The 12,744-nt window shown below is 33.8% G+C and overlaps 2 protein-coding genes across 6 annotated transcripts in view; both read left to right on the top strand.

Annotated features, from left to right (window-relative positions):
* The window catches only part of LOC117108538 (FYVE, RhoGEF and PH domain-containing protein 6-like), a 65,029-nt gene extending 57,762 nt beyond the window's left edge, over window positions 1-7,267 (top strand). For all 4 annotated transcript variants that reach the window (XM_033250580.1, XM_033250581.1, XM_033250583.1 and 1 more), the window contains 12 exons: window positions 465-523; window positions 637-708; window positions 2,438-2,506; window positions 2,844-2,927; window positions 3,232-3,311; window positions 3,510-3,609; window positions 4,293-4,430; window positions 4,890-4,986; window positions 5,439-5,566; window positions 6,027-6,212; window positions 6,478-6,575; window positions 7,198-7,267. In XM_033250580.1, coding sequence (XP_033106471.1) covers window positions 465-523; window positions 637-708; window positions 2,438-2,506; window positions 2,844-2,927; window positions 3,232-3,311; window positions 3,510-3,609; window positions 4,293-4,430; window positions 4,890-4,986; window positions 5,439-5,566; window positions 6,027-6,212; window positions 6,478-6,575; window positions 7,198-7,234 — 1,148 coding nt within the window. In that variant the 3' untranslated portion in view covers window positions 7,235-7,267. The remainder of the gene's footprint in view (window positions 1-464; window positions 524-636; window positions 709-2,437; window positions 2,507-2,843; window positions 2,928-3,231; window positions 3,312-3,509; window positions 3,610-4,292; window positions 4,431-4,889; window positions 4,987-5,438; window positions 5,567-6,026; window positions 6,213-6,477; window positions 6,576-7,197) is intronic.
* A 1,641-nt stretch (window positions 7,268-8,908) lies between these two features.
* The window catches only part of LOC117108605, a 15,427-nt gene continuing 11,591 nt past the window's right edge, over window positions 8,909-12,744 (top strand). Inside the window, exon 1 of one of the 2 annotated variants that reach the window (XM_033250682.1) lies at window positions 8,909-9,128. The gene's annotated coding sequence lies outside the window, so the exon portion shown is untranslated. Of the gene's footprint in view, window positions 9,129-12,214; window positions 12,346-12,744 lie in introns of those variants that run through there. The other variant, XM_033250683.1, reaches the window with a different exon arrangement.

Here is a 12,744-nt window from a genome sequence, read left to right as displayed (position 1 = left end):
TGGAACTGTTTAGTTTTGTTTTAATATTTAACTTTCAAGGGGTTTATATTTTGGTTTTCAGTATGAAATGTCTTATATAAATTGTATATACCTTTTATATGGCATACAATATCAACTATCCTAATCAATTGATTTGGGTATGGAACATACTAGGCATACATATTCAGTATTGGTGTAAGCAATAACACAATGTAGGACACACAAATAACCAAAGCAAGACTTGGAAGCGCAAAGCTTTTCTGCTGTACCACATAGGCTTGGCTAGGCTGGGCTGGGCTGGGCTAGCCTGGAGTATAGATTTATTCATTCTTAATTTATAAACTAAGACACTAAGACATTAAAAATGTAATGTTCTGTGCATATTAATGGGGCATATGTTAGGTGTGGTATTTAACACACTTGTCTGTTCGAATATAATGCAAAATATATTTCATTTAAATATTTAAATTCTTGTTCACCTACAGCGGCTTTAAAAATTGTGAGTGAGGTAGCAAACCATGCAAATGAAACCATGAAACAAGGGGTAAGTTTATTTAATAGAATGCTCAAATTAAAAGTAATAATAATTATAATAACTATTGGGAGAATTTGTTACGGTGTAGGATGTTGCCAATACCTTTTTGTTACTTTTTTTAGGATAACTTTGAAAAGCTACTCCAAATTCAGCATAGCCTTATGGGAAATCATGAAATAGTGAAACCAGGAAGGGTAAGTTAAAGCCAATCTTTTTTTTAACCTATTTACCATTCTGAAATTTGTTGGTGTAGACAGCTATGGTCTGTAATAATGCTCGTTTATGGGATTAGTTGATAAAATATTTGTAATTAATATAATCCGCTAACTCCCTGAAGATTTTTATCACACCAAGTCTGTTAAGCTAGATTTGTCTAGTGTTTAATTTTTTTTATTTTTGCCTTAAGGTGGCTTGTGCTAAGGAAAGTATTAACTGTTATTAATATTATATACCATATGTAGACTTTGATAAAAATGAAGCTCTGGTTCAGCTATATAAATAGGCGAAGTTAGTAGCCAGCGAATGCTGTGTGCAATAACAGCCCTGCTATAAGATAGGAAATGACAGGTTGTGTTGATGACCATCTCTATACCATCTCTATACAGTGTAACTCCTATTGACGAGGTGACAACATGTGATGCCAACTGTCGTGTAATGCGACGCATTAGATACTTATAAATTATAAATGTCATTCGTGCAGCAGTGGTGATTCAGGCTAAAGGTCTGGGGTCATATACCAAGTGGTCCATTCGCTAGTGTCCGTTAATAGTGAATTGAAGTGGCCAACTTTGTCTTTAAAGTTGAAGTTGTCATGCAACAAATCTCAAGCTTTATATTGACATATCTAGAGGTTATACAAGACCAAAAATAAAATATTGCTAATTCACTGAACTAGACTTGTTAGTGGGATCTACCATGAGTTTTCTATTTGTTGGTGGGAATAGACCAGATGTAGCCTGACTAAACCTGATAACCCTATATTTAATTTTCCATGTTAAATCCATTGGGATTCCAGTGCCATGATTCACTTGCTTGTTGAAATAACTCATCAGGTGAAAATAAATGCATACGGCAGTCTGTTGCCACACCTGGTAGTAAACTTTTGGTGCTTGCATTGCCCTCAAATTTGTTTCTGTTAATTGTTTCATGTATTTTAAAATCTAATATTTTACCATCAAAATGTACTAAAAACACATTATATTAGTTATCGAACACGCGTTTAATCATCAATTAAAATTTACAAAGAAAAACTAAGAATACAACATCTTAATAATTACATTAGAAATTGGAATCAATGGCTTGTCAGTGGGAAAATGGCGTCCAGTTGAACACATTTTGCAACGATAGCAACGGAAGTAGTATCACATGGTATCGTGGCAGAACTGTTTAAGTGTATTGTAGTTTCTGTGCTACCTGAACATGCTCCAGTCATTCATGTTAGTGTGCAGTATGTAACTACAAATTCTTGGTTTACATCAGGACTACTGCATCGGACTACTTCATTTATTTTTTGCAACATTTCATTGGTTACACTTTCTAATCTCACATTTATCATTCAAATCAAAAACTCATCTTTTTGCAATGTTTCTCAAACACACCTATATAGTGCTTTAAACCTTTTATAGTAATATGCTCCCTAAGCTGATTCAATCCATCCCTAAACTGATTTAATCCCATCTAAATCCCTAAACGGATTTAATCCCATCTAATCCCTAAAATAATTTAATCCCATCTAGAATGAATAATGCTCTCCAGTGGGCCATTTATTATCTTTAAATATTCTACATGAGATTCCATTTAATAAATATTTTCTATCAATAGAAAATATTTTTTCACACAGTGGCTGGGATTAGTAGGTTTGTAGCCAAGAAACAAATTTCAAATGTGTTGATTCAAAACATATGTGCTTGTTGTGATCAACAGATTTTCAAGAAGGAAGGAATTCTGCTAAAGTTGTCCCGAAAGGTTATGCAGCCCCGAAGGTTCTTCCTTGTAAGTAGAAGGCAAATTTTTTTTTGTTATAACAATTGCAATTACATTGGTATGCAGATAGTAGTTGTATGCGAATTTGATTCCCATTTTAAAATAATAATTTGTATTTAGTTCTAGACTTAATATAAAATTACTACTACATTATTAGTTACACCTCAAATAAGCATTATTCACTAATAAGTCCATTAATTAATTTTTCATTAATTTCATTTTATTTCAGCTTTAGAAAAATAATTAAAGGATTTTTTTTGTTCTATACATGATGAGTTGCATTTTTAATTACCAGTTAAAATTCAAGGTTACTATGTTTATAAGATTTAGTTAAAAACCATTTCAGATGAGTGACTGCTTGCTGTATACAACACCATACCCATCTGGACAGTACAAACTCAACAACGAATTATCCTTAGCTGGAATGAAGGTAAGGTTGTGGATTTCATAATGTAGTAATGATTTTGTCATTAAATTTCCTAAATTAATATACGATGACTTTGTTGGCATTTTGAAAGCTAGTAATATTTTGTAATTAATCCTTAATTGATAGCGCAAACAAGTAATCGGAAGTCCAAATTCATGCTACCACAATTGGTTTTACACACTACTTTAGTTATTACAAACATGAAATTTAATACTGTAATGAAAGTTAAGGCAAGGTGGTGTGGGGTTTGACACTTTTCATATACATGCAATATACTGAATGTTAGTTACACATATTTTTATTGTAGGTTAGCCGGCCTGTTCAAGAAGACTTCCAGAACGAGTTTAGTATCATCAGTGTGCAGAGGTCATTCACATTGTCTGCAAGGTTAGTATTTTAATAAAGCAATGTCCCTTATTTGCATACTATAATAAATTATCAGATATGACATTACATCGTCAGTAATGCGCAATGCACATAAATGCTGTAAACAAGAATATGGGAATTCTCTAAGACATTATGTGCGTGTAAAATGACACGGTCTAACAAATTTTTAATTTGTCATGTTAAATATTATTTTTTCAGCACACCTGAGCTACTAGATGAATGGATAGATGCTTTAATGACAGCAATCACAGATTATGCTCAGAAGAAAAGTTCTTTCAATCTAATGCGGCCAGACTCTGTAAGTACATGTCATCAGTCTGCAAGCAAGGGTTAGACTGTTAGTGTAGGTGTATCCAGCAAAACCAGGTGGTGCAATCAGCAGCAACTTCTGGATTGAGGTTAATGTTCGTAAAGTTGCAGTAATTGGAGCAGATACGAGTCTGTGATGTTGTATTTCAGGCGGTATACTGGTAAAGTTTGTTAATGATTACCGGTTACCGCGTGGAATGCATCATCACACGACAGTGTCGTCTACAACAAGGAGCATTGATCTATCACAAACCAAATGTTTACAAAGGAAAATCATATCAAAAGCATTCTATGGTTACTAAGCAGCTCAATATTAAATTCACAAGACAAGTCTCTTATCTTATTATAAGCTATATCCATATAAGCTAGGTTCATATTCAGAGTTTAACGTGATCTAGTGGATCATGATCAAGCCAGTCACTTTATGTGAACCAACCAGAATCAAATAACGTGCTCAGCTTAATCACCTTATCGTGATCTAGTACAGCATGTTGATTAATTATAATTAACCTGATAAAGTAATTCAGCCTTCAGTTTATTAAACAGGTCCCAACCTCATTGGTTGTGCTTCTGGTAGTTTTCTTGAAAACTTATAAGAAGATCATAAGTTTATTACAATAACTTGTGAACGTGCCTATTATTTATTGGTTTCTTGGTATATTTTTTGCGCAGATGACAGAAGGCAACTTGATGAGTCTTGGTCGTAAAGCGCCTGTATGGATCCCAGATGGCCGTGTGACCATGTGCATGATTTGCACCTGTGAATTCACCATCACCTGGAGGCGGCACCACTGCAGGGCCTGCGGAAAGGTGAGTTGTATGCCCATATACAGTCATGATATTGCCTATTTATGGTTATGATGTGCCTATATATGGTCACATTATGATGTCATCATATATATTTAGGCATGGGCAGGGCTTCATATTGGATTTTAATATTGTACTGTTGTAAAAGGATTTGAGATATTTTAACATCATTATTTTAGTGGTTATGTTGTTATTACAGTCCTGCACAATATTGTTTTTCTAGTCTCCACTACCTCAGCCTCGATAAATATTTTTGTTTATAATTTTATTTATATTTGAGAGCCCTAAATATCAGTCACCTTTTTTAGGATAAGCTAGTGAAGTCACTGTCTATAAAAACAATTCTTGGCAGGTTATTGCTGTGTGATACAAATTGTTCAGGACTCGTTTTGTTTAGTACCAATTACCTAGTGTTTTTATTGCTTGTTCATCACAACCAATAACATTCATTATGTTCTGCAGGTTGTGTGTGGAAATTGCTCTAACAACAAGCTGCCCTTATCATACCTGTCCAAGGTTGCAAGATGCTGTGATGAATGCTATTCCTGTCTTAAAGAAGGTAAATATTTCAATTAGTGGCATTAGATGCAAACACACACATATATAAGCACTAGACATAAACAACAACATCATAATAAAATATATTTAAATTTCGCAACAAGAGTAGTTTCATACTCTTTTAAAAATCATGCAATATACATATTTCTAATATAATTAAAATTAAAAATGTAGATTAACTTCCACCCTTTTATATTAAATCAATACTATTATGACAATACCAACACTTGTAGCAATTTAATTTTATTTAATATTTGCATATTCACATTCTGATCAATTTGTAATCCTGCTGCCAATAAACAAGCAATGGTTATGCAGCAGGATCAAATTTATGAGATTAAATAAAACATTTTCTAGAGAATTTAAAGTAAGTGTGCCATTTTGTTGTATTGCACCCTCTAGTGGAAGGTCCTGATAATTATATCACCACTTTATTCATACTTGTTTGTAAAGATTGTCCTGAAGAAGATGAGAAAGAAGATGAAACTTTAAACAAGATGATGAAAAAGAAAAAAAACACAACAAAAGGAAAGAAAACAAGGGCAAACAGGAAGATGTCTAGACCATCAGCACTTAAAGAGGTAAACATTGAATTCAGTTAAAATGCAATTCATTTGATTTTTAAAAAGGAATTATTAATGCAGTAGTATTTGTGATATAGAATAAGTAATAATTAGTAGTATTTTCCCCACCTTGGTGTTGACTACTGTGACCAAACTGTTGTTGTTGTTGTTGTTAGCAGCCTCCGCTGGGCCTCAACCTTGTTGTCAGCACAAGTTTAAATCTCACTTTTTTCTTAGGGTTCCAGTTGCTGGACCCAAGTCCGCACACTAAAGGTTACTCTAGTATTCTGACCACACCCAGCCTGCCCATATCAGCAAAAGAAAACCACTAAAAAAATTAATCAATAAAATTTAAAAAAAATTTAAATATTAAAAAAATAAAAAATAAAATAACAAAATAATAAAAATAAGATAAATGAAAAAAAATAATAAAAAAAAAAAAATAAATAAATAAATTTATTTTGATTGTAATATACAGGTTGCTGCCAACGAGTGTAACATCACAATGAGTGGATACCTGTTCCAAAAAGGAGCTAAGAAACAATGGAAAAGATACTGGTATGTAATAAAAGACAAAGTGCTGTATACTTACAAAGCCAGTGAGGATGTTGCTGCATTGGAGAGCATGCCGTTATTGGGATACGACATACGAGTTATCAATGAGGTAAGCATAATTAATACAAAAATTTTTTAGTACAATGTTTAAATTGTTTATGTTGTATACAGGTCTTCTACGGATTAAACACCAGGTTTCTATGGTTTTTAGCAGTTTTGTATTTAATTAGGCATTTGTTGATATGGGACCACAGAATTTTTTTTTTTATTTGGATCATGGAGGTATATCATCATTGGATGTTGTCTTTAATTGAAGGAGTCTGATTAGAGGGAGAAATGTATTTGCATTTACATTTATCCACCTTTCTTTACAGTACTATGATGGGGTTGAAGCTGGACTAGTTCTACAGTTATTTCATCAAGGACGACAAATTCGAATGTTTAGGACAGAAAGCAAAGTTGCAACTGAAAAGTAAGTCTATATTATTTTTACTTAAATGTTAATGTAAACATTATTAAAATACCTTAAAAACCTCAAATAGAAGCCTCTTTAGGAGCCTTGGATGGGCTTCTTTTTGATAGGTGCCTCTTTTCGAGATGGACTTCAAATTAAAAGCTGTATATTTTGAAATTGCTACTACACAACATTATTCAACTATGAAATTTGAAATTCTGCTTAATATTTTTAAAATTTTAACCATGATAGTACAATAAAATAATATTGATACTGACGTGTTATCATAATAACCACAGATGTCTAAATGCAAGTACTTTTGAAAGAAGCCCTGGCCTTTTTTTTTAGGAGCCTTGGATAGGCTTCCTTTCGAGATGGGCGTTTTTTTTAATTTTTTTAGGAGCCTTGGATAGGCTTCCTTTCGAGATGGGCGTCTTCTTGAGATTAGTTCTAAGGGTTTCTATTCAAGGTTTAATGGTATTTTAGTCTTTTAGTTCCAACTACTTAATGTACCGTAAAAGGTACAACACTGAAATAAAATACTTTGTCAAAAAAAAATTTGATAGTTTAGCCAGGGCTTTGTACATACAATATTATTTATTTTCACAAGTTATAGCAGATTGATTTCCTTTGTTTACAGATGGAGAGATGCCATGCATAGCGCCACCATACTGTAAATAATGGACTTTAAGGAGAATGTACGGATAAAATAAGATGCTCAACAGACTTCCCATTTACAACTACTTGCTGTAAATATCTTTACCAAACTAATGATCTTTCTACCAAAAGTGGTGCCTTAAAATAGTAATTTTGATATAAATACAATAATGTTTATTAAATTTTCTATAAACATTTATATATTTCTAAATATATCTTAGCCATAGGCTGTTCTATTACAGAATGTGTAAAAAATACTAGAATTGTGTATAAATAATAATCGGTTTATTGAAAATATTTTCCAGATTTAAATGAATATTAATGGATGATAGAAACTCTATTGGTGTGGAAGCACTTGAGTAATGTTTACAGTTAATTCGTTTATTTTAATTTTTTTCAGATTTCGTTGAGTACAGTAAAACTTAAAAGAATACTTATTTTTCTATATAAAGGAAATACAAATAATATTTTAGAAGATATACCGTACTGTACTGTATTTTAATTATGTTCATACTAAATAGTTAAATTTTAAATCAGGTTTTTAAATTTACTTGAATAAAGCCAAGTTAACATTGTACTCTTAAGTAGTTTTATTATAATCTCCTTTGAAACTACCTCTCGAGCATAAAAGAAAAATAATGGACTCGTCCTAGCTCGCCTATATACGCCCTGCGTGAATGAACAATATCCTTTTTGACTTCGAGACTATAACAGATTTCGGCGAGGGAGGAGAGAGGGCGTTTATCCAGATAAGTATCTCACTCATAGACTAACATCACTACTGATTTGTTTAGTCTATTTCGTGAATACTTACCTGGATAAACCGATAAATGCCAGATAAGCACCGGCAACCGGTGGAGGCCAACATAAATCACAAAAAAGGTAACGTGACGGGCGAAGAACTGCCTCGGCTACTAAAGCCTCGGAGGCAAGAACTTCAAGGAGAAGGAGGAAAGGTCGTGTCTGAACGCCACCATGCCGCTTGGAGAATGTCCGGTATTGGAACCCCACAGAACATTGTCACCTGCTGTCTGAATCCACACAAGCCTCTTAAAAGGCCACTAGTATTTAATGATGGTTTCTAATATACAATAATTTAAATTCAGACACAAATTTTATTAGTCTACATATGCATGTCAAGGTGCTTTTATCTGGTCATAAAATACAGAAGCAATATCTTTTTCTATCAGTACTCAACTCACAATTCTTAAGGCAGTGTGATGCAGTGCATACAGGATCCAATGCAGGCAGTTTATGATATACTAACAGGATTTAAATATAGATTCTATCAATAACCAATGACAGGCAGTTTATGATATACTAACAAGCTTTAAATATAGATTCTATCAATAACCAATGACAGGCAGTTTATGATATACTAACAGGCTTTAAATATAGATTCTATCAATAACCAATGACTTTGTTCTTTGTTTTACATTTACACTATTGATTTTCAGAATTCAATAGTCTAATGTATGCAAATAGGAAAATAGTTGTATGTATTGTTTTACAATGCCTAGGTCTGTAATACTGTACTGATTTACAATCTGGCTTGAGCAGTGCAATTACAATTTTTTATTTTTTTTATACATAAAAATATACAAGATTGATAAATAAAAAAATGCATATTAAGCAAAAGGATAACAATGCTATTATGGTGTGCTTCTCCAGAAGCACACCATAATAGCATTTTTATCCATTGGGATTTCTTTGTTTTTTTTGAATGGAACTTCGACCAGTTCCATTCATGTTCTATATTTATTCAATACATATTCAAGCTGCTTTGAGATTAATAAATCAACCATAACATGCAAATAAGTCCTATTGTGCAATGGGCCTACATCATTATTAGGCTACTGTTCATTAGGAGAAATACTGGGCAGAAAATACTAACTTAGAATACTGCTTTTAAATGTGAGTATGAAAGTGTAGTTTAGATCGAAATCTGGGCCGCGAAACAATTTCAGAGGGCCGTGAAGAAGTCTTAGAATTTAAAAATATAACAAAGATACGTTTCATCATTGAGAAAATAGTTTATTAAAACCGCTTCATTGTTACAGCGAATGCGCAGCTTTTACACGCTGTAAAAGCTGCGCAAGTGCCAGATGCGTGCTGTTTGATTTATAAGCGGTTTCTGTGTCTGACCACTTGGGGGCTGACACTGTTATTGTCTAGCCGTGTATTTAATTTCTATGCAATGAAATTTTGCCGCTGAGAGAACAGATAATTTCAAAATCGTATACATGGAGGCTTCATGATCAAAATTTTGCCAGGATTTAGTATGTTGGTCCCTGGCGCTGTTGTACTACTGCTGGGCCGCGGCTTGGTGCCTGGCATCGTAAATAGGCCGTGAAGTAAAAAGTTTGAACGCTAGTTTAGATTTACAGTACAGTAATTTTTTTTAGAATTTAAAACCTGATCTAATGTATGCAAATACAGTATAGACTTGTCAAAATGCGTACGAATAGTTTTTTGTATTGTAACTGTACGATAGTACAGTACAGTATACTGTAATACATAGGCCTACCTGATGATGACATACTGTAATTAATGTCGAAATATTGAATCCCGACACGATGGCGTGCATTTCGATACTTGGAGTATGTATTGTACCATCTTATCGGAGATTAATCTGTGGATCTTTTTTGTGAATGTTTAGTAACCCTCTCCTCCCATGTCCTTCATGTGCAAGAACTAACACTGCTGATTCCGTTTTTTTTTTTTTTTGGCTGGGGAACTCAGAGTGATGGTAACGGTAACGGTATAACTCGCAGCTGTGTCATTGTATTAAATTGCATATTGGCGTAGTCGGTGACTGCCACCCAGCGTGACCACTGCTTGGGTATTTACCCAAGATCTTGGGTATTTTGACTTGGTCTTGGGTTCTTGAGTATTCCGTTCAAATCCTTGGGTATTTTATTTTTTCTAAGAAAATTAAATATTTTTATCATAGAGGAAGAATTAAGAAGTAACAAAGTATATTTCAGTCCATTCAAGTAAGCAAAACTAAGTAAGCATTTTACAGTACAGTAGTTGTTTTTCAGTGACAAAATAAAAATGAAATACGTTTTTAACCAATCAGCGGACAAAAAACGTAGCTAAGCTAGCTGCTTTTGCCTACTTTTCAAAGTGGGGGACATGGTATCGATTGCCCCCCCCCCACTTTTCACCAATCTTCTATAATTAAAACCCCACTTTTACAAGCGAATGGAAAGAATAACAATTACGCATGACTCATGAATTTTGTCTGTTCACTTTTCTAAGTGCGGTACGTTTTTTCCTGACCAAAACCAAGTAAAAACGCAATTACTGTATTTATTGATTGTTCTTACTATAAAATAATCTGAATTCAGACACTAATTTATTTAGTGCACATATTCATGTCCAAAGTGTGTATTTTACAGGACATTGCATGCAGATATCAGTCTGATCCTTTTTTGCAAAGTGTTTTATCAACACTGAACCCACAAGTCTATAAGGACACCGCAATACGATGCAGCCGAAGCGGGGCATTTATGATATAAAGTTTGAAATGGTAGTGTGTATTTTGATATGTATCATGCTATCTAAGCTTATCTGACCTTTTTGGATATTTCCAGCTTTAAAACGCGATTTAATTTTTATTCTATTAATTTTGGCATAAAAATAATATGTCGGTCTCATATGGTGCTTCATGCCTAAAGCCTCTAAGCGATTCACATCATTTTATTTTATTTATTTTAGCATAATATGTCGGTCTTGTATAGCGCTTCATGCCAAAGCTTCTAAGCGGTTCACATTATTACCCCGGGCATTGGATCAAAGACATAAAAATACATTATTACCCTGGGCATTGGATCAAACATAAAAATACATGACAATAATCATTTGTTGAAAACAGTCGGGTGATTTGACCGGGGAGAGGTGGAACTGCAGGTCACCCTCCTGTCTGGACCCCTGATCGGGCATTACTGGAATTGGAGGCCGCCGGATTTGGCCGGCCTTTGTTTGTAGCAGTGTCTCATGGTTGGAGCCTGAAACTGGGGATAAGTTCCGTTTACCAAACATGGTGTTGGTTAGGAGGCTGTGCCCGCTTTTCTCTGGTTGGGTCAGTGGCTGTATACTTATACAGTACTTTTTTTTTCTTAGATTTTCTATTCCATGTGTGTATATGTACTGTTTTGTCACAGTATGTAAAAGACAAGCCACTGCGGCTTCTGTACATGTTGCCATTGTACAAATGTTATTTTTTATTCAACAAAAAAAACAACAAAGCCAAGGAGGATTGAAAACATAACAGCTGTCACCGGTAAGGTCTTCTCCAGAAAGGCATTAGCTTATTAAGGTTTCTTTGTAGTTCTTTGACTTACTCTCATTCCAAATTCGCCATTTCATGTTCTATAACAATTCAATAAAGCTGCTTTGATATTTATAAGTCAAGCATAATATGCATAACAATAGGCCTACATCATTACTGTTCATTTGGAGGTGTACTGGGCAGAAGTATTATTTTTTTTAAATACCGTTTAGATTAATAGTATAAATTTTAAGAATTTAAAAATTAATATCATTTATACAATTACTTTAGCATTATTAACTTTTTTGGCTGACAATTAGTGATGAGCACATTTGGTGATGAGCACATTTGGTGATGAGCACATTTGGTGATGAGCACATTTGGTGGGGTGGCTTTAGTTTCTACACAACATGTCACACATTAGTCGCATTCTCTGGGTGCTGTTTTTTAATTTTTTAATTTTTTTATTGTTAAAATTTAATTTTAATTGTGCAATTCAATATCTATTTAATGAAGGCTTTATTTGTATATCGTATTTCCATATCTATTTTAAAATTTTAAATAATGATTTTAAATGTAATTTTTAATGTGCAATCTTGGACACTATTGGAAATCATTTTTATATTGTTTGTACATGTTGAGCATCGAATATATTCAATCAATCAATCAATTAATGGAACCGGTTCCATTCGCTATTCATGTATTGCATTTGTTCAACAAAATGTTAAAAGTGCTTTGAGATTGATACATCGAGCAGAACATGCAAATAAGGCTCGTATTGTACTTATGAGGCCTATAGATCATTACTGTTCATTAGAAGGAGAGATTGGACAGCAAACTAGGAAAACTGCTTTTGTAAGTACGAAAATGTAATCTAGATTTACAGTTGACTTTCAGAATTTAAAATATAAACTAATATATGCAAATATACTGTAGTATGTATGCCTTAGGATTGGATTTATTCGGTGTAAACAGCAAGTGTAGCCCACGAAAGTCTAGAAGAAGACTTAATTCCTGTGAGGTCCCTCTGGTGGTGATTGGGCACTGCAGTACCGGGAGACAATCCCCTACTCTTTCCGAAGAGTGTTCTGCGTTCTTTAACGTGCAAATGGGCCATAAATGCACACGGACAAACAGCTTAAACGTCTCATCTGAAGGACGGTACGCTATTGTAACTCGTATTTCAGCCCTCCAGCTGAAACACAAGAAGAGGCAGCGATGGGAATTGAACCGGGGACCTAGAGATCTCCATGT

This window comes from Anneissia japonica, unplaced genomic scaffold (genome assembly GCF_011630105.1).
Source record: "Anneissia japonica isolate Jap-2015-1 unplaced genomic scaffold, ASM1163010v1 scaffold287727_len1644234_cov201, whole genome shotgun sequence".
NCBI lineage: Eukaryota > Metazoa > Echinodermata > Crinoidea > Comatulida > Comatulidae > Anneissia > Anneissia japonica.
This window is presented reverse-complemented; position numbering and strand designations above follow the sequence as displayed.